This window comes from Hirundo rustica, chromosome 19 (assembly GCF_015227805.2).
Source record: "Hirundo rustica isolate bHirRus1 chromosome 19, bHirRus1.pri.v3, whole genome shotgun sequence".
NCBI lineage: Eukaryota > Metazoa > Chordata > Aves > Passeriformes > Hirundinidae > Hirundo > Hirundo rustica.
Genome location: NC_053468.1, coordinates 2,868,328 through 2,889,746, shown reverse-complemented (window position 1 = coordinate 2,889,746; position 21,419 = coordinate 2,868,328). Strand labels below are relative to the sequence as shown.

The following is a 21,419-nucleotide window of genomic DNA, read 5'->3' as shown; positions in this document are numbered from 1 at the left end:
CCACAGCCAGGCACCCCAGCAATTTGCACTGCCGTGGAGGATGATGAGATGTGGGAGATTGAGAGTTTGGGTCTATTTTTTTTTTTCCAAACCAAAAATAAAACAAAAATCCCCAAACCAGCCCAGTACAAAGGAATGAAACATGCCGGAGCAACCTCCTCTAGTGGAAGCTATCAGAAGCTGTAATAAATCATATTTATGGTCCTTTCCAACACAAACCATTCCATGATTCCGTGACCTGGTGTGGGGGGACAGGACACCCGTCCCTGTGCCTCAGCCTCCCTCTCTCCTGCTGCGCAGAACAGCTCGGCTCACAGGGCTCAGAGAGGAATTAGAACAGCTCAGTAACACTGTTTTAATTTAATTAATTGGGCTTTCATTCTCTGGGAAGCTGGAAAGCACCATTAGATGGGCCCCTCTGATCTCCTCTCTGTCTTGCACTGGTCCTTGTTTAATTGTTCCTGTTAATTACAGCTCTTGTGCACACGCTTTACGCTATCAGGATGATTTACGTGCATGCTGAAGTTAAATCTCTGCACAAGCAGCAGAGAAACTGAAATCTCTGCCGTGTTCTGGCCCTGATAAGGAGATCACACAGGCTACGGGGCTACTTGAAAGGCCCTCCACCAAGAGAAATAAAAATTCTCCACATGAAGATTAAAGAAAAAGATAGGGAAGCGGTTCACAGTCTGCTCACCATTTGGTCCCACAGATAAAACAGAAGGAGAAACGCAGGAAGCTGAGATTTCACATGCCGCAGCCCAAAAGCGACGGATAATTCCGTGCACGTGGAAACGCTCGCGTGCTGCTCTCCACCGCGCTGCCGCACCCCCACGGGCCTCAGCCACTTTTTATTTAATTGGACAAGACAGAAACACAACAAAAACACCGCTCAAAGTGAGAGGGAATGACCCTCGGTAATGAGTCACAAGCCACCAAGGACGGGGATCACACGGCGAAAATGTGCAATTTAACTTTTGCTCTCCGAATCCCTGCGGGTGCCACAGCCCCAGGGCTGTGGGGAGCAGGATTTCGCTCCAGCAGCTCCTACCAGGAATAAAAACCCTTCTGCCGGCAGCACAGGAGTCCCACACAGAGAATCCGCGTCGGTACGAGGCTGGGTTAGAAAATATTAAAGCTTTTTTTGGACAGGATTGTGTCACAGCCCTGGGCGAGGCCTGGTCTAGGCCTGGCTCTTACCCTGAGGCGCTTCTGCTCCAGCTCTGTCCCTGCCACAACGGGACAAACACAGGGAAGAGTTTTTTAATTTTCTCTTTGATTTTTCCTCAGAAAGCTCCCCCACCTCTGCAGCACCCTCCCTGGAGCAGCTCTATCAGTTGTTGTATCATGGTCAGATGAGGGGAAGCGGCGCTAACAACAAGTGAAAAAGCCAACAAAACAACCCCCAAAAAAGCCAGAAAAAAAGAAGCACATGGCAGCACAATGACCTCAGAAACTTTTATTAACGTTGTTAAACCCAACTAACAGGTACAAAATTGGAGCGTTTCCTTGAAAAAACAGGAATGAAAATGCAAAATTTGACTCGCCCAGCTCAAATCCCTGTGTCTGTCAGGGAACAAGACAGCCTTCGCTCCTGCACCTCAAACAGTATTTATCACAAAAAAAGTGTTCAATATGAAATTGCTGTGCCCACCAGAATTCTAATCCAAACTCAATTATATCCAGGGATTTTTTTTTTTTTTAAATGAGGCCTACCAAAAATGTGGTTGAATTTCAACATCAGGTATCTTGATAACAACCGCATTTTTTTCCCATTCTTGTCTGACGCTGGCAGAGAACATATTGCTGCACTTGCAATCTCTGGAGAACACTGCCTTCTCCTCATTAGCTTTTTGCACAGCAATTAATCCCTTTAATCAGTCAAATCAGTTCAACACTAGATCACAAAAGCACTAAGTAAAGAGAAAACAAGAAATTACCTTGTTAAATTTAATGAGCAAGGAAAAACAGACACTACATGGGCTGTAACACTCCAGCATGGAAACATTTTGGTGCCTGAGCAGCACCAGCAGCCCACAGAACTACAATCATTTTGTCTTTAATGTGAAAACTGCATAATGCAACAGAGCAAGAAATCCTTCAGCTTATGAAAATGTGCACGTGCAGAATAAAAACCGGTTTCCTAAGGATGTGACAGCAAAAAAACACTTCACTTCTGCAACATTGACACCGCCTGTGCATGCAACAGTGGCATCAAACCAGTACAAACCACATCAGAACACAGCATTAGATTTTTTTTTCTGTCATTGCTGCTGCTGTTAAAGGAAATCTGAGCTTTACAGGTGTTTATGTGGCCAAAAAGGGCTGCAATTCACAGACTAAACACCGTGCAAGCAGCAGCAAGCAGGTGATGTGCAGAACTTATTCACTCTGTGTTTTAATCATGGAGAGAGCTCTCATCCAAAACAATTATCCTGCAGGGGACAGGAAAAAAAAAAAAAAAAAAAAAAAAAAAAAAAAAAAGGAGAAGAAAAATGGTTATGCAGTTGTTTTTTCTTATCTAAACAACAAGATAAAAGGCATAGTGCCTCCTTTTCATGGAGAACAGGAATGCAGCTCATGCCACACATAAATGTCTACCACAATTCCAGTTTTAACTCACAGAGAGTCTCACCTGAAGGGTGGAGCTGGAGCCAGCTGCTCCTGGGGGTGGGATTTCTGATCCTTGGGGTGCTCATCTAAAAAACAGGGAAAATTCAGCTCAGGACATGAAAGCCACACAAAACCCCAGAGACATCAAGTGCTGCAGGTTTCTCTGCTTGATTCATTCAGCCACAAATGGAACTAGAACCCAGTCCCAGCTCTGCTGCTCCTGGTGCATCACCCAGGACCCTCGTGGTGATCAGAAACCAACCCCGATTTCAATCCCTGAAGCCCAATCCCCGCTGCGGAGCTCTGACAGCAAACAGGGGCACAGCCTGCTGATGCTGTGCAATAACGAGCACAGTGGTGCCACCCCCACTTTAAAAATTACCATCAGTATTTCCAAAAGCAACCAGAGATTTGGGGACATTTCAAATTTTGGGTGCATCCAGCAGCTCTACAGACAAAGAGCACCTGCTGAAGTCCCTGCACAGCTTCCTGGTGCTCTGCCTCCAGCCCAGGCTCCGTTCTCCTCTATTCCATTCCTCCTTCCAGCATCTTCTGGATCCTGTAGGCTGGCAGCCCTTGAATGACAAGAGTTTTGTGTATCATCCTCTCTCTCTCTCTCTCTCTTTTTTTTTTTTTTTCCCCTCTTAACAGGATGAAACAGAAAATTCTGAAGCCAAACATGAGAATGTCTCAAGTTCCCTAGTGAGACAGCAGTCAGGGATGACCTATGAGCACTCACTGTGGAGTTATTCAGTTGCTGGGCTCTGATCTTTAGTTCTAAGAGGAAAAGTAGTTATTTGTGATATGAACCTTTTCCTTAAAATGATGTTTAAATTACTTCTGCCATGTTCTTCAAATTTCCTAACCTACTGCCATGAAAGCACAACCATTCTCACAAACTCTTCTTTATGAAAAGCTTTCATGACTCTTCTTCTCTTAATGCACATTTTCTCTGTCTCAAAAAATTCCCCCTTTCTGTCAAATTATCTCTGATTTCTGTGGAGACCAAGCACTGCCTTCCAAGCCTGTTGAAGTATTTGCTTTCCACCTACAGGAGGTTGTATTAACAAAACATTCTTTTCCTCTCTCAGTTTAGTAGGACTGTTAACACTGACGTCTCCAGGCAAGTTCCCTGTCACTCCACTCCCAAAGGAGTCACAGCCCACTTTCTGAAAAGTCCTGCACAGATCTGTGCACAGCACACAAAACAAACCCTTGAACAGAAAAATAAATCATCAGCTCACGCAAGAGCGTGTCCCTGAGGTTGTTCTTGGATCTCCTCGTCTCCTGCATGGAGCATTATTTCCAAAATATTGTCGAGACTGGAGTGAGCCCTGTTAAATAGAAGGTTTCAAAGGGATGGTGACAAGGTTCATGCTGCAAATTTTAAAATAAAACGGTCATAAAGATATTTAAAGTTACTTCTGTAAGCATCGAATCCTGTTAAAACTCTAAGTTTTTGTTTAACTCAAACAAGCCTTCCCCATCCTTTTTCATACCTTTCTGTCTCCTCTGCTAGATTAAATGACTCCTTAGTCCATAAACTCTGATTTGCCTTCTCGTTTCTCTCAGATTCTTTTTCTGACTCTCTGTTTTCCATTTTAACTTGATCAGCAGCTATTCACATAAACAGCAAGATTTTAGTATCAAAGGAAGATAATAAAGACATTAAAATGTTGTTTTCTTTGCTGCACTTGGGAAATTTCCAGTTGTCCGCTTCTCAATCACTCTTTCCTAAGTGGCCTGATTTTCTACCAGATAAACAAAATCCCATTATCTGCAGTCAAAGGTGGCCAGCAGCAAGGGCCAGATAAATACTTCAACACATTTCCAGATCCACGGGTTTTGTTTCCCACTGAAATGCAAAATTCATGTGGAAATGAATCTTTAATCTTCTCCCTTCCGATCCCAGATTTGGCAGAGAAACCCAAGGGAAACCTGAGGATGTCAGCTTCGTTTGTCTATGGATCAAAATCCAGGGATTTCCCCTCAAAAATTTATCAGCAAGTTCTGCTCCCCACAGAAATCGGGGTTAGGGTTGGGCTTAGGGTTGAGAGAGTGAGAGATCCCCCAGCTCCAGGAGCTCTGGGGCAGGGAAGGGCAACCCATGGTGAATTTTCTGATCTGGAAATTCACTGTGATGGGGTTAAAACTTAGGTTTGGGCTAGTGGGGAATATTTCAGCCCCTTCTGCTGGGCTGTGATAAGCAGGAAGCACGAGGCCGCCACAAAAAACGGGAGTCTGAAATAGCTGTGCTTTATGCAAACACAAGAAAACCAGAGTGACTGAGCAGCCAGCAAGAGCCTGCTGCAGTCCTCTCCCCCTAAAAACAAGAAGCTCCAACCAACTTCCATCCCTCAGGAAAAGATTTAACAAAGCTGTAGGATAACCAAACATGTGCCAGCATCATTCTCAAGTGACTGTGCTATTTAGCTTTTTACAGACTTAACTCATCCTCTGCCTTTTTTTTTTCCTTTTTTTTTTTACTGCTGCTCACTTTGTGACTCACAGGAGGAAAGAAAAAGCACAGCCTATAAACATTTAGGTTTTCTGCTCCTCTGACTTGTTGTACATCTAAAAATGATTCCCACTTAGCACCATTTGCATTTGCAGCAGCACAGATATTCACCACTCTGCCGTCTTTGTAACGGAGCAGGAGATACAATATTCATTACCCCAGTGGAAGCTATTTTCCTGCTCTGTGAAATCAGAGGAATTATTTCATGCTGGAGAATTAGGAACATTAACAGGTAGGGTGCACTGGCCACTTTCTGAACTGAATCACCCTCCCAGAATGGAAACTTCAATGGATTTGACATCCAACCCACCACCTCTCCTCCTGTGGGTGTTGCCACCAGTGTTTGAACACAGCACAAGCTACAGTGGCACAATAAAAGCAGGAAATTAATTCTCATGGTTGGACCTGCAAACCTCCCACGGCAGCTCCCCGTGGACTTTGGAGGGAACACACAGGGAAAGGCAGCAAACGCTGGTGGGGGCCCCCAGCTAAAATCTGCAGCTCGTTGTTACAGCTGAACACACAGTGACGAGGACTCAGGCACCGTGCACCAAGGCAAATGGAATGTTCTGTTTTTAATCTCTACGTTTGGGACTGTTAGCAACGAACCATTCGCTTGCACTCTGGGGTCTTGCAATCCCATCCCTTCCAAGCCTGGAGTGATGGAATCTTGCTGCTTTAAGTATTCTGTTAAAAACAGCATTATTTCCATGTTGATCCAGGTTGACCATACACTAAAGTACCACATAACTTCAGCCATCCAAGCCTGGAGGAAAAGCTGTACGTGATTTGTAATTATTTTATTTATTAACCTACAAACTGCCCCTGACCATCTTTAATGGCATCACTGATGATGCCAATCTCCACGGGTTCTTGTTCTGGTGAATGAGGAAATAAGGTCGGGGTGGACATTTTAATTATCCCAACGTCTGGTGTTAATTTAGGAAGAGCTAATGATGGATAAGCAAAGCAAACTCTTCTCCAACACCCTCCCGGCGAAAACCACGCGGAGCTTTTACACTTTCTGTCAGGAGATGTGTGTGAACACAAAAAGAAATGTAAATCACTGAGCTCTGCACAGACACCTGAGGGGTGCAGCTGCCTCCGCTAACGGGGAACACAAATTGCTCCAGGACACCTTGGAAAAATCCAGTGTACACCAAATTCCTCTGTGTTAAACTCCACCTGCACCCAGCGTGCTGTCAGCAGCAGCAAGGAAGCACTCAGAGAAATGCAGAGCCTTCAAGGACTGCCAGTTATTTAAACTGTTGATGCCCAGATTCCTTATCATCGACTGCAACTAATCTGGAGGCTCTCGTGTATTTTGGCGGGGAATGGTTTGGGAGAAATCCTGACTGAGCACAGCTGGAAAGCCTCCTGCTGTTTGGGGTGAAGTGCCTCTTACCAATTTCATCCAGCAGCTCTTGGGCTGGAGGAGGCAGCTCATCAATGGAAGGGGGAGATGCCTCTGAGAGTGCTGAGGGGAAAAAAAAAAAATTCAAGTCAATTAGCAGTGATTAATCCTTAATAACTGTGACATAGGCTTACACTCTGATAGCATCTTGCTTACATATTCCATTTAACACCCTGCACGAGCCCGGCTCATTCACATTTTATCAAATTTCTCTAAATAATTCCATAATGGAAAAATCATTCCGAGCCACTCGCACGCTCAGCTCCCAATGCTGTATCAGAAATCTGAGGCCAGCGATATTTACACTTCAAACAGAGGTTGATTTAGAGGTCAGAGTTCTTCGTCTGCAGGTGCAAACACAAAATCCATAACCTAATTAGCACCAGCAGCACATGGCTGAGTGCAAAGCTATCTATCCCTCTAAAAAGAGACATCGGGGAGCAAAAAGAAAGGAGGAAAAAAAGGAAAAATAATTATCAGACTGCTAAATTTCCTTTCAAATCCACTTCTCCATTTATTGAACTATTTATTTTGGCTGGGGCTGGGATAAAAGACTTACCAGGGGCCTGCCTGGTGTTTCTCAGGGATGAAGCAACTGGTGGCAACCCAACCTGTGTGAGATCAAACAGAATGGAAAACAAGAAGGTAAATTGAAAAAACTGTTGATCTTCAATCCTCCCCTTCAACATCCAAAATCCAAAATGAGGTAGAACCTCCAATTAAAGCCTGAGCTGACCATTAAATTTTAAACTAAGCTTTTCAATCAGTTCAGAATATGAAAATAGAGTAAGACTGATGTGTCAAAATTTTTGCTTAGGCTGCTGTGCACTCATATTCTAGCTGTGAGAAACCATCAGCTGCATGATCTTTATTTCAACACTCTGAATGGACATTTGGGTGGGAATTTTCTGACTGGAAAGTTCCAAGATTTCTTCGGTTCCCATTCTCTGCTTGGAATCTTTAATTATTAAAGCCAGGCACATCTACTCGTCAGAAGAGCCCCCCAAAAATCACGAATTTGTAACCGGAGGCAAATCCCCACTGCCCTCCAAATGGAAATAAGCACTTAATTCCAGAATAAGGGTTTTGGACGAGAAGCGACAGCATCAGCAGAGCCACTCAGGGCAGCTCTGCCCTGTAAATGAATGGAGTGAATTCCAGGTGCCCTGGCACAGGAGCAGCACGACACAGACCCGCACAATGAGCTCTGCCTGCTGCCCTGCCCCAGCAAACTCTGACCCCATCTTACAACAACCACCCCAGCAGTGGAAATAATGAGAAAGGCGAAAAAGCAACTGTTTTATACAAAACCGTCTGCAAAGGCAATCTGGAGATAACGCTGCGGCTCGGGAGCACCTCCAGCGTCAGCAAGATCCGTGGGAACGGCCGCAGCGACCTCGGGAACTCTGCACTCCAGAGGGAGGGGCTGTGCCAGGACAAAGCCGATGAGATTGGCACAGAGCACCCATCCTTCCAAGATTCCACAGGCTGGGAAATGGGAATCCCTCACAGGGCAGGGAAGGGACAACATTTACAAGCAAGAGGAACCCAAATCTTTGTACAATCAGCGGCAGCTCTGCCTTGAAACCAGGCAAGTCCTTCCCCACTTCATCAGCAGAGCCACCACTCCAAAATACTCACAGAGACCTGCGAGCGTTCCCCTGCCTGCATTTATTTCCAGGAAAAGTATTGTCCAAAATATTTTTAAGGAACATTAAAAGGCTATTTAAAGAAGCTCCTGTGTAAGTGATTTTCTGACTTACAGGCTCCCTCAGTCCAAATGGGAAAACTTTTGGAGCCACCACTGGAATTTCCATGCTCCTCTCCTCTTCACAGGCTGTGGTGAAAGTCTTGAACACTGTGGAGGTTTCTTGAGAGGCACAAAAGGAAGAATCTAAAGAAAATTCACGGCAGTGTTTGTATTTCTCAAAGGCTAATGGAATTTTTTCCTCTAGAATTAAAAAAAGAAAAAAAAAGAAAAAAAAAAAAAAAAAAAAAAAAAAAAGACAGCAAAGCTGGAGTATTATTTGCGGAAATTTTGTATTTTTATCACATTTTAACAGAAGCAGAAAAAAGTCTAAAGGGCACCTGCACAAGAAACTCTTGAGAAACCGTTACCCATAAAAGACCAAACATAACCCAGGAGCTCCACCTCAAAAAATCTTTCCCAGAGAAATTCCAGTGCCTGTGTTGCACCAAGTTAATGAAGCACAAAGCACATGTTAATTCAATGCTCTTAAGCACTCCAGTTCAACAAACATTTATCCTATTATTGAACTTGTTATCAACACTCAAACCATACCGAGTGCTTATTAAATTACCTTTAAAATGCTAAAATCCACATGTATCAGTTCAAATTTAAATGATTTCATTTCTGATTTATGAAAGCTGCCCATATCTTCCAGAGACCTTTCGGGCAGTGACTTTTTCAGCTGTGCCCCTGTAAATTCTCCTTTAATCCTACACCTCTGGACAGTTTCAAACGAGAGGAACAACAGCACTTCTCGTGGTTACTCATTGCGAGCCTGACATTTCTGCACGGCGTCAACGCAGCTTCCACAATTCACCTCGATGACTTCTGACACCAAAAAATCCCGGCAGAAAGGTCTGGCTGGCACAGAGAGGAGAAACAATTCCCTGTGAATCCTCTTTTTTCCCCTCTCCCTGCATTACCTGAGCGCAGGGGGGTGCTGACACTGCTGGGAGCGTGGCTCAGCCGAGGTGTTTTACACTCCACACCCCTCTGGAAGTTCTGCTCACAGGGGATGCTGGACAAATCCTGAATATCTGCCACTGATCTGAATTATTGAGAGATGTTCTGACAGTTAGAGTAGCCACTTCCTGCACCTGTGAATCACCAGATCCTGCTATTTTCAGCCTCTTGAAATTTTAATTTCGTGCGGTCTTTAGCTAGTTCACTGGAACGGAGGGAGATGTTCCCTTTGAAACTTCCCACAGGAGTCTTGGAAGGCCCCAAATCACCATCCTCAGGAATGTTGCAAAGGCAGAAAAGGTTAATTATTTGCTTCCCCTTCCTTTCCAGGACTTCTTAATTAATCCTCCTATAAAACCAGCTCAGGAAGCTGCTTCCACAAAGGGCAGGAACTCCACATGGGAACCAAGAGGTAGAAAAAAAATCCCCCAAAGCCAAGGGAAAACCCTCAAAGGTTAGCAAAAAAATTAATGAGCCATTAATTAAGACTAAATGTAGGTCCTGGGAGCATTTAAAAGAGTGACTCTGATAAACTGAGACTGCTGGAGATCTGCACAAGCACTGACACACCCCCAAGGGAAAAAAAGGAATTAAATCCGAATTGATCAAATCTGGGGGAGATACACCCTGGCTTACATCGTCCTCAAAGGCCACGAAAAGAACAGACACCTCCTGTAAATCTGTAATTTTAGGCAAATCTCCATTAGCTGTAAAAATAAATTAACTTCATTGGCTGAGTCACCAACATACCCTGCTAATTTCCCCACCCCCCCCTGAAAATCACAGGACTATTTCTGTAATAAAATTTATTTGGCTCCACAGGATTTGCTCTTTAAAGTGATTTTATTTCCCCTGTGCCATATGGAAGAGAAGAAACGAGGAATCCTCACGCTTTAACGGGAAGAAGCACACCCAGATTAACACCAAGTTAATTCCTCCTGAAATATGAAAATATTTCCAACTTTTGCACCAATCACACAACTTTTCACTGGAAAATACTCTCAATACTCTGAGGAGTTTTCTCTTGGTTTGTCTCCCCTCCCTGGTCTTGCACCAACACAAAATTTTGTAGTTAATTTGCTGAAGTTTTGCTATAAAATGTGGCTCTTACACATCTTTTTCTTGGCTTTCTTCCTGCGGCTCCCACAGCGTCGCTTCTCGTGCTGCGTCCACGCTGAAATGAGGGAGGAAAGGTGATATTCACCCGCAGAAAATTGTGGAAATAGAAGGATTTGGGTTCCTTTCTCTCAGGAAGTTTAAGCACTGCGTTCTCTCTGAGGTAGACTGCAGCCCACAAACACTTTTTGCTTAAAACCTCAGAACGTGGTAGGAGAAAAATGTCATTTTAAGCAGGTTAAAGATTTGTTCAAACTTCTAATTGACATTTGCAGCTTCAGAACACAACTGAGATGAAACAAAAGCAATCCAAATCTGGGAACACACGCCACTCCATTGCTCCATCACCCTTTGATCTGCCTCAGGTTGTGACAAGAACACTCAAGGTCAAAGAGGGTTTGGGCAGATGCTCAGAGAGCAACATCCCCTCTGTCCTGCTGCCAAAAGTTCCTAAGCCAAGGGAGCAACCAAAACCATCCTTTTTTACCCCAGAGCCAAGTGATTCCCACTGCTGGTGCCCCCTTTGGCCCAGGGAATTCAGCTCCTGAAGGGGAGGAGGGAGCCCAGCCCCAGCAGTCACAGCGCTGCGACCAAATACCAAATTGGTAAAATATAAAATAATGTAAAACATGACATTTACAGCACAAAAAACCCCCTGGTTTTCAGAGGAGAGAGCCAAATCTCCAAGATTTTACAGATCTGATGTTACCCCCAGTGAACATTCCTGCCCTGGGCTTTGGAAAAGGCAGGATTCTTCATGGCACTCGGGCTCCACAACCAAAGCACAACAAAATTAAAGCAGATGACTGAAGCCTTAATTTGAATTATCTTTGCTCTGTTTCAGGCTGTGATTTATCAGTGGAAAAGGAATTGTGATATGTGTACACGGCTTTTTTTCCCCTGTTTTAGCTCCCTCATTAAGGCAAAAAAACCCCAAAACCAAACCCCACCAAACCCTGCAAAAGACAAAAACCCCTTGAGACCTGTGAAAAGCCCTTTTTTGTATTTTCCTGGCAAGGAGCTGAGTTATGTGGATAATCATTAAAAACCACCACTGGCATCTTATTTGAATATTAGATATATAAGCAGAATTAATGAGGAGAGCACACTTTAAAAGCTAATTTATGCCCAAAGGAAGAGTGAAAATGAGTTTCTCTACCTGGCTCCAGGCACTTGGCTCAGCTGATTCACTCCCAGCTTGTTACTGCCACAGCCCCGTGGTGTTGTGCTGCAGAATTGTATTTTTCCTCCTGAATACAAATAACAAATGTTCCCCGTTACTGGCTTTTGCAAGTACAAAATAAAACAACCCAACTCATTGAACAGGAAATTGTGACTTTATTACATTTCTATTTTAATTTTTTTTTTTCTTTCTTTCTTCTGTCTGAGTTCTTCTGACCTTTGCTGTTATCGGGAGACAAATGTGTTTTAAAGATGCATTTTCATAGACATGGCACAGCTGCCAGACAGGCACTGAAGCACTGGGGAATATCACAACATTTACAAATCTGAGCTAAAAGAGACAACAGAGCAAGGAAAACAATGATTCTTCCATCATTCTGCACACGCACCCTGTCAGCTCTCACTGGTTTTAAGCCCAAGATCCTCCCAGCAAAGAGAATATTAATGTGTAAATACAACTCTAATTCAGTTTCCAGCACCACAGCAAGTTGCATAAAAAGATTAAGCTTAGCCCCAGGGTAAAAATGAAAAGGTTTCAAACAAGTTTTTGGTTTGGCTTTTTAACTGAAACACAGCAAACTACACAAACACTGCATCTGAAATTCTTTCAGGCGCTGCAATGCCCGAACCAAAATCCTAAATGCCCTGAACTCTCCTAGAAATAATGAGCAAAGAGAGATCAATTGAGGTTGAAGAATGAAGGTCCAGCTGCTGGCAAAGAAATATCAATGCAACAACTCCGTGTCCCTGGCTCTGAAGCGGTTCAAGAAAAAGGACATTTACCTGGAGCCTGAATCCCTGATGCTGCACCAGGAGGTAATTTCCGTAAAAATCCTGCACAAACATCTTCTGCTTTGCCCTCAGCGTCTGAGGTCTGAAAAGGGGGAGAAAAGAAATTAATTCAGTTTTTGACAGAGTACTGCAAAGGGCAGGACAACCCTCCCAGGATGATGTTCCCAATAATGAGAATGGAGAAACTTTTCAGGAGCTCCTCAGCAAATAGCCCAGATTGGATTTAACAGAAAAATAGGAAAGTTCTTCATCTTCCAGAAATTAATGAAGATTAATTAGCTTACTCTTAGCTAAATCTTTATTTGCAGGTACTACTTCAAAAGAAAAGAATAATAATGAAAAAAAAAAAAATCTCCCATTTTCCACAGCCCTCTTCTAATCAAATGGGAGCACAATTAAACCACACGTTGTGTCACTTATGTCCAAAAAATGTTATTTTACCTCTGGTTCTGACCTTCCCTCAAGAGCAGGAGGAAGGAAATAATCAGGAGTGAAGAATTCTTCAGTCACACCAGGAGGTGAATTAAGGGAACAATGTGATTCCCTTGAATGTCCCTGTGAAAGACATCATCACCTGAGACGATCCCACTCTCCATTAATAAAAAACACAAAATTCAGCCAATAAAAACCACTGAAAGTCTGAAATTCTATTTAATCCATTCACTGGCTTTCAGCCCATCTCCTGCTCCTTGCATTAGCTTGGTGGTTCATAAAACAAAATAACAACAACAACAACAACAAAAAGGGGGGGTGGGGAGGAGGAGGGGAATTGTTACTCAGATCAGCTCAGGATGCAGCCCCAGGCTAAACTTTTCCACGGATAAGCAGCTGCCTCTAAATTCCCTGGATTTCTGCACATACCCTAGAGAGATTCTCAGCTTGCTGAGGAAGGACTGAACTCTCAGGAACGGCAATTCCAGACTCTGCTCGCTCATCTGGTGCTGGGGACTGGCAGCTCCTCCCTAGGATGTCAGAATGGAACAAAATTATTAACCAAAAATATGTATTTAAAAAAAAAAAAAAGAAAAAGATGTGAAGTGAGTGATCTGAGGCACTGCTGGAATATCAATGAGAGCAGACAGTGACACTAATTGTCTGCCAGGAACACGGAGGAATAACGACGTTTAACTGCTCACCTCATTAATTAATCTAAGCAGGGGAACCTTGCCCTGTTCCTTTTTCAAAAGCTTTACCCACTGAGCTGCTCCAGAAAAAGCAGCTGTGCGGTGAGACTGGAAGAAATAAAAGTGTGAAAGCACACTCAAGGGTCTGAAAGCTTTGGGTTTCTCATGCTGATAATAATCAGTGATGATGAAGGGCTCCAAGCTCATTCCCTCCACCCATTAACACCTAATACTTATCTCTATTTATGCCCATCATGAGTGACTGACTTGCTCTGAGGGCAAAACTCTGGAAGATAAAGTGGACAATTCTTGTGGGAAAAGAAATCACAGAAGCCGAAATCTGACTGGAAGTGGGAGGAGCCAAAAAGAGAGCATTTTCTTGCTCAGCCTCACCCGTGGGACTGCTGAGCGCAGGCTCCACATCAGTGTCCCCAGAGTCGGTGCCATCCTCACTGCCCAGGTCCCAGGGCTCAGCACCCTCACCCGGCTGCCACCCACACCGCTGCTGCTCCTGGCTTTCCGGGGCTCCAGGGATGTGCTGGGGCGTTTCCTTGACGCTTTCTGCTTCGCTTTCAGACGTGCATTCACTGCCAGGGTAGGGACAGCCCAGCCCCAGCCGTCCTGAGGCCACTCTTCTGGCCATCTGCTTGACTTCAGCTACACAAAGAGAACAAAACTGCCACTTCACACCACAGAATCTGAACCTCCCGAGCATCCCCCAGTGTTTCATTGTGCCTGCAAGACTCGGAAACGCTAAGGGTAGCATTTGTCATGACAAGAGCTGAGCGCTTCCTTCCATTTTAAATAAAGCTTAAAACGCGCAGGAATTGACATGGGCAAGTCTCTGCAGGAACAGGTTTTGTCACTTTGGTTCTCTATTACCCATGCTCGTGCTGCCATCCACTGGGCACTGCCATCCCTGCCCTTCCTGAATCCACAAACCGTCCAAAAACCAGGCTAGAAATCCCTTCAGCTCCACAAAAACCAAACCACCCCGAGGTGCCTGGGACTATTTCATGCCTGGAACGTGCAAGACACGGGATCCCAGTCCCTTGGATCCCACCCAGGAACAACCTCACGGAGCTTCAGCAATCAGAGCACAGAGACCTTTCCTGGTGTGCTGAGTTTAATGCACTGCACTGCAGCGAGATTTCTGACATTACTGCTGGTTTAACACTGGTTTAACACGGGTTTAACACGGGTTTAACACGGGTTTAACACTGGTTTAACACTGGTTTAACACCGGTTTAACACTGGTTTACTCACTCCTCCACCCCGACTGCATCGCCCTCCTCCTCTCGCTGCTTTTTTTGCTGCAGAATTCAGCCCTTGGCTTTGAATGGCACCTGCAAGGGATGATTATGAAATGCACAAACTCCTTTAGAGTGTGTCAAGTATTCCCCAGCCAGGAGAAGGCTCCGAGTTGTTCCAACGTTAATTAGAGCACGTGCGCTCTCAGCCTTTTACCAACCTGGCAGAAGCAGCAGATTGAGCTGCCAGAAGCTAGGAGAGCACAGATAATTATTTAGGTCTATTCTAGATCAACCAGACAAGCTGTGCATTCAACTCTGCAGCTCGGGGCTGCCTTCAGATGCTGCAGCTCCAAAAACACACCCTGGATGGTGTGGGGATTGTTTTATGGAGGGGATCACAATTTCAGACCTGGACAACCATGACTCTCCCACCAGAGTTCACTCCCCGGCCTTCACTGACCGTGTCAGCATCTGGAATATTTCTGTTCTAACCTTTACCAACAGGTTCTTTCTGATCCAAATGGATCATGGATTAATTTTGAAACTGCAACAGTTTTTCTGATTTGACCAAACATGAAAAGAAGAGTCTGTCCCCCTCTTTCCAATGTGAAGGACATGGTGACATCCTGCTCCAAGAAACTCACAAATTGTGCCAGGTAATTTCAACGTGTGCTTTCCATTCGTGCTTAAAAACACAAAGAGCTGACATTAAAACTATTTCTACTGGGAATTGAAGGAGGCTGTGCCCACAGAGGAGAACCACCTCTATCATTTTCTTCCCTACTGCTCTCCTTAGGCACTGGCAGAGTTTTGGACCACTGACCTCCATCCCAGAGGCACGTGAAATCTTTTCTGACACCACTCTTTAACACAAAGTGCCCTGTCACAGCAGCTCTGCAGCTGATAGTGACTCACAGCAGGCTCCTCTCTCCACAGATGGCTTTTGCCTCACTCAGAAACATTTAATGCCAGCCTTGATCCTGATGTGCCCCCTTCTGACAGTGTCTCTCTCTCTCTCTCTCTCTCCCCCCCCAGATGAATCTGCCAGAATTAACTCTTCTACGAATAAGATCAAAACTCACCACTTCTCCTCTCCCCCTCTTGCTGCAGGATGTGAATCAGCTCCTCTCTGACACTGCAAGTTGAACTTTTTTTGGCATCTCGCAGACACGTGTGGGAGGAAACGCTGAAATGAGTCCAACGAGCCATGATTCAGCACACACTGGGCAATTCTGCTAATTACTGCCTGACAACAGGGCAGCACTGACAAACTTTATTCCCTGAGTTCTATTTTAGCTGCTCTGCTCGGGAGGAAGGATGACAACTCCAGGCCTCAGCTTAGCAAAAACTCTGCCCTGGGTTTATAGCAGGTTTCAGGTGCAGGCAGGCAATCAAAACCTGCAGCTTCCAGGGGGATGAGCGGACCTGAATGAGTCAAGATTATCCCCACAGGAGATATGTACTTGAATTTCTCTCTTTCTCTTTGGTCCATGTGTTTAATAACGAAAGTGATGCAGAAGCCCATCCCAGTAACAGCTTAGGCCTCGACACAAACAAAAATATTTCTCCACTGGCCTTTTCCCTGAGAGTCCCACCTCCATTTTAGCGCAGGATTTGGATTTTAACCCCACCCTGAGCCACTGGATCAGTACTGTCCTGGGAGGACTGGAGAGAAAGAGGAAACAACACAATTGCCCTGCTGAGCCGCTTCCATTCCTGTACGTAACGCACATGGAGGCATTTTGAAGGACAGGTTCATCCCTCCTCTGGGACACCACCCACCCCTGCATCTCTCTGCCTGTTAAAGAACACAGAAATGGTAACCAGGCCCTCTGCTCAATATTTTACCTCCTGGTTTAGGCTCACTTCATCATCCGAGCCTTCGCCCATGCCGCAGCCCGGATCACGACAGTTGGTAGCAGTTTTGCTCTTCCACCTCCCATTTTGAACCGGGTCTCTTTCCTTGGCTGTGCTGGGAACAGCCTGGAAGCTGTCTCTGCCTGGTGCCTGACATGTTATCATTGGTGGAATGTAGTCCTTGGATGGTGGAGCTACAGCCTTGTGTAAAAAAATATCAACTCCAGAAAAAGCCTTTTCAGTATTCTGGGAAGCAGCACCGGACCCATTCCAGCATCTTCCTTGAGAACTTTGCTCAGGAAGCAGATTCATCCTGATTTCCTGGAGCAGCTTCTTCTGCTTTCCCATGGCCTTCATCCTGTCCAGTTTCTCCTCTGTCCTGCTCAGGGAATCTCCTGCCTGCTGCAGCAGGCTCTGCATGATCTTCAGGTTCAGGGCGCATTTGCTGATGAGCAGCTCGCTCTGGGAAGGGCTGCTCAGCCTCCTGCCAGCATCTCCTCTCACCTGGGACAGGGCAGAGGCTTCTCTCACCCCTTCCTCTTCCTCCTCCTCTCCCTCCTCCTCCTCCTCTCCAGTGAACCCCATGGTGGATCTCGAGGATTCCCCCTCCTCCTCATCCTCCCACTGGCTCTGATCTTCCCTCTGCTGCCCTTCTGCATCCTTTAGCGCTTGGCCTAACCCAGGTCCTCCTTCCAGGAAGCCTTGGGGACCTTCTGGATAACTGGCTAGGATTTCATTCCTTTCAAAGCTGCACAGGCTCCCATCCACATCGCTCTCACTGGAGTGAGAAGCTCCTGCCTGCAGCTCACAGGAGACATCCAGACTTCTGTCCTCTGCAGCTGGCTCTGCGCTGCCTGATGCCTCCTGCACCACCAAAGAACTGCTCTCCTTGGGGGAAACAGAGGCATTGGGGGCAGGAAAGCCACCTGAAAAATTCAATTTGAAACATTAAATAGTTTCTACAGAAAGCCCAACAGCCACGCTGCTCTTGCAGGTTGAGGAGTTAATTTTGGAAATTCAGAAATTCCCCGAGCAGCGTTTGACACCTCTGCTGAAAACTGTGCCTGAACAAAACAGATTCACAGCCTTGAGCCCACATTAACCATTAAGTGGTAGCTAAAATCCAAAGCCATTCCTATTTTCAACCTACGTCAGAAAATCTGTGAGTGCTCCCATTTCAGTGATTTACTGGTTTCCATTTTAGTGCTTTATGTCGGACTGTTGTGGACTGAGGAACACCCGAAGGACACGGTGACATCCTGCTCCAAGAAACTCACCAGCCTTGCTTATCTCTTTTTCCTGCAATTCCACTGTTCTCTTCTGGAAGCTAAAAGCTGAAGTCCAGCAGACGTTCACATCTGCAAGAACGGCAGATCTCCGTGCTTTGGGTACTCCGCCGGCGTGGCCACCTTCAGACTTCACCAAGTCCTGTAAAACAAAACAGAACAAAGCAAATAAACTAAAAAAAAGGAATAAAATACAATTGTATTTGACGGTTCTCTGTCTCTGCCTGCTCTCCTGAGGGGGTTCAGCTCCACGAGCAGAACACTGAGTGTTGGATGGCTTCCCCTAAATTTCAGCAGAGCAGCTTGGATCTGAATGGACACAGCACATCCAGCCAAGGTGAGAACGCTGGACATCACCTTTAAGTCATTTTTCAGGATATACTGAATATCCTGAAGTTTCACGGAGCGGTTCCTCTGCTTGGGCTCCAGCCCTGACTTGACAACATCATAATAGAGCAGGGGGAGCCTGACATCTGCTTCCAGCTGCTCCCCTGAAAGGATGAGCTGCTCAACCACTGAGTCTTCCACACCTTTCCAGGGAGGGCTCTCTGCAAGACACAAGGGCAGACTTTATGTCACCAGCTGTATAGTATTGTTAATGGAAATTAAAAAAAAAAAAATCACATTATTGCCTGCCCATTCCCTAATTTACAACTAAAGCCAAGCACTGGTATCCCCTCCCTGTCTTTTTCCAACGCTGGATGCTTTCAAGGAAGCTGAAAGAAATATCTAGAGGAGAGTGACACTGCAAACAACCCTGCTCTGGATTCTTCATTGGGATTAATTTTTGGAGTAACTGTTCATCCCATTTCACTGTCAGAATAGCCAAAGCAAATAACAGAACAGACATCATCCATAATAACAGCAACAACTCATAATAATAATAATAGATTTACAATAACTTATCTCTAAGTTATCACAGAGATCAAAAACATGAAAGCTGCACAAGCTCGTTTTCAACAGTGAAAAGACTTAACTGAATGTTTTGCTGTGCTGGTAGGAAGGAGAAAAATAATCAGCAGAAAATCACTGTATTCCTCCCATATCCACCATTAATTTCATCCTTTAGCCATACAATTTTAAGTTTTCCGATCACATTTCACAGGAGTTCTCAATAATCTTTGTTATTGTCATTAATATTTGGGGTTGTTTTGCCTGATTTATTTTTTTAAGCTCAACCAGCCCAGCCCAAAGCTGTGCATTCACCTGTCAAGGCCTCCTGCAGCACTGCACAGAAGCTGAAAACGTCTGATTTGACTGTCCCAGGTCTCCTCAGGACTATTTCAGGGGAGCACCAGCGGAACAGCTGGACTGGGACAGGAATTCGGGTCAGGTCACTGTGCTCCCCACTGTCCCTGCTGCAAAAAGGGAAAAAAACCCTGTAAACTGGGACATCCAACACACTCAACAACAAGGTTTGTGTTTAGGAACTAAACACCTGAGCGTGCTACAGCTTTTAGTTTAATACACACAAGGCTCAGGGCACATCTGCAAATAGAAACGTGCAGTAAATGTCTTTTGGCAAAGATTTTCTGGGGAAAACAACACCTCCTTTAACGACTTTACAATAGAAAGAACCGAAAAAAAGACAAAAAAAAAAAAAGCCGAACTTTTCCCAACAGGAGCTTTACAAACAACCCTTTAGCCCTGGATAAAACACAGGAAGCCAATCAAAATTTTTTTATTCCACAACGTGTCTGGGGGGCAATTTCACTAATATTTTACTTTGTCTCACCGGTGGCACTTAATTACCGGCAGCCTAACGAGGTGTTGGGTCTCTCAGCAGCCCTGGGGAGGTTTCTCACCTCTCTATCATGTGCTCCAGGTTGCAGAGCTTGGCCTCCCCAGAGGACACGATCTGGACGGCGTGGGAGGAGAGGGAGCGGTGCAGGAAGCCCCGCGAGTGCAGGAAACGCAGCGCGTCGATGACCTGCAGCAGCACGTGCAGGACGGTCTCTGTCTGCAGCACCGGGAATTCTGCACGCTGCGGGGACAGAAAAACAAAGTAAAAAACACCCCAAAAGCACCGGATTTGCACGGCAGGTGTTTTATTAAACTTGGTGTGAGAGAAAGTTGTTCTTGTTTCTTACGGTTATTATTTGCTGCGGAAGGCAGCAAACGTGAGATTTATTGGTGGAAAAAGAGGAAAATTCATTTTGTTTTTTGTTCTCAATACCAAACCAAATAACAGCACCGTAAGAAGAAGATAAAGGCGTCAAATGACAATAAAACACTGGTAAATTGAATTAAAAAAAAACAAGAAAAAGAAGCAGAAACTCAGATACAGAGTGAGGTGTTACCCTGGTTTTTCTGAGTTTCTTTATTAGCTTTTTGATTTTCATAAATGGAGTCAGATCTTTTAGTTACTGTAGAATATCAGAGCAGTTTTCTACCTTTCCCACAGATATAATATAAACAAATCCTTTGTTTTTCATTCTTTGTCCTTTGTTTGCATATTTCTAACCTGAAAACAATTGTAACTGACAACTGGCCTGGCCACTGAGGCTGAGAGGTGGAAACCCCAAAAAGCCAATCTTCTGCTAGACTCACAAATGTATAAAAAGTAAAAATAAACAAAGGGGTTCCTCTTCTTCTCTCGGCTCTCTCAGCTGTGAGCTGGGATCGGAAGGACCTCTGCGAAAATCTCCTGCCTGTGTGTGACTGCTTTGTGTGTCTCGGTGACAGTGAGGATTTTGTCTTGGATGTTAGAGGTAGCCACCAAACTTCAGATGAATTATTATTTAAAACTCAAGCCTTGCAGTTACCCTTTCATGGAGGATGCTGTAGAGAGAGCCAAAGTGAACCCTCTCATAGACCAAACGAGTTTTCTCCAGGTCACTGGACAGACAGACAGACATCAGCTGCAGCAAGTGAGGGTGACGGAGTTTGCTGCAAAGGGAGAGGAAAAAGCAAATCTGCAAGGCAAATCTGAGATACAAAGAATAAAGTCCTGGCCTGCTCAGTGTTTTTATCAATACGACACAAATGCTGCGTTTTCACCAGAATGTATTGCAGTGTAAATGTATTTTTTTGTTGAAATAATCCATTTTAAAAGCTCAGGAGTGGGAAGAAAACTCTTATTTCTTATCCGGGGAAGAAGTGCAACCCCAACCCAACACCCCTGAGGTAAATCCCGCTCCTCCCGAGGTAAATCCCACTCCTCCCACCCCTGGAGACCCCAAAGCCCAGCTCCTGTCCCACCTGCTGTGCTCCTGCTCTGCCAGGAGGAGATCAGCCAGGCGCAGCTTCCAGCTGCTCTGCTGGGGCCGGAAGCTCAGCTCCTTCACTGTCACTCTGCTGCCTCCCCACATCAAGCTACAACAACGAGAGGAATTTGGACCAGATGCTTCCAGCAGTGTTTTACCTCTTTTTCCTTTTTTTTTTCTTCACCCCAATTATTTGGTTATTTAGCAAGAATTTTGGGGTGCTCTGGTGCTGCCTTCCCGCTGGCAGGAATTTAAATTTGAGGGTGTTGCTCCTTCAAACTGACAAAAAAGTGATCCTGCTCAAGGCTGATGGAGCAGGGAAGGTTCACTGCCCAAAATCCCAGC

At 45.1% G+C, this 21,419-nt stretch overlaps 1 protein-coding gene across 1 annotated transcript in view; it reads right to left on the bottom strand.

Moving 5' to 3' along the window:
- Positions 1-1,551: 1,551 nt before the first annotated feature.
- TEX14 (testis expressed 14, intercellular bridge forming factor) overlaps positions 1,552-21,419 on the bottom strand; it is a 28,812-nt gene continuing 8,944 nt past the window's right edge. The window contains exons 7-31 of the mRNA XM_040082207.2: positions 21,070-21,183; positions 20,634-20,757; positions 19,674-19,852; positions 19,075-19,226; positions 18,226-18,416; positions 17,860-18,010; positions 16,574-17,508; positions 15,808-15,911; positions 14,739-14,818; positions 13,866-14,129; positions 13,210-13,310; positions 12,790-12,903; positions 12,340-12,430; positions 11,534-11,624; positions 10,370-10,432; positions 9,219-9,343; positions 8,309-8,496; positions 7,105-7,156; positions 6,537-6,608; positions 5,741-5,818; positions 4,113-4,230; positions 3,858-3,947; positions 3,079-3,188; positions 2,636-2,699; positions 1,552-2,435 (exon numbers count right to left, since the gene is read on the bottom strand). Coding sequence (XP_039938141.1) covers positions 2,399-2,435; positions 2,636-2,699; positions 3,079-3,188; positions 3,858-3,947; positions 4,113-4,230; positions 5,741-5,818; positions 6,537-6,608; positions 7,105-7,156; positions 8,309-8,496; positions 9,219-9,343; positions 10,370-10,432; positions 11,534-11,624; positions 12,340-12,430; positions 12,790-12,903; positions 13,210-13,310; positions 13,866-14,129; positions 14,739-14,818; positions 15,808-15,911; positions 16,574-17,508; positions 17,860-18,010; positions 18,226-18,416; positions 19,075-19,226; positions 19,674-19,852; positions 20,634-20,757; positions 21,070-21,183 — 3,688 coding nt within the window. The 3' untranslated portion in view covers positions 1,552-2,398. The remainder of the gene's footprint in view (positions 2,436-2,635; positions 2,700-3,078; positions 3,189-3,857; positions 3,948-4,112; positions 4,231-5,740; positions 5,819-6,536; positions 6,609-7,104; positions 7,157-8,308; positions 8,497-9,218; positions 9,344-10,369; positions 10,433-11,533; positions 11,625-12,339; positions 12,431-12,789; positions 12,904-13,209; positions 13,311-13,865; positions 14,130-14,738; positions 14,819-15,807; positions 15,912-16,573; positions 17,509-17,859; positions 18,011-18,225; positions 18,417-19,074; positions 19,227-19,673; positions 19,853-20,633; positions 20,758-21,069; positions 21,184-21,419) is intronic.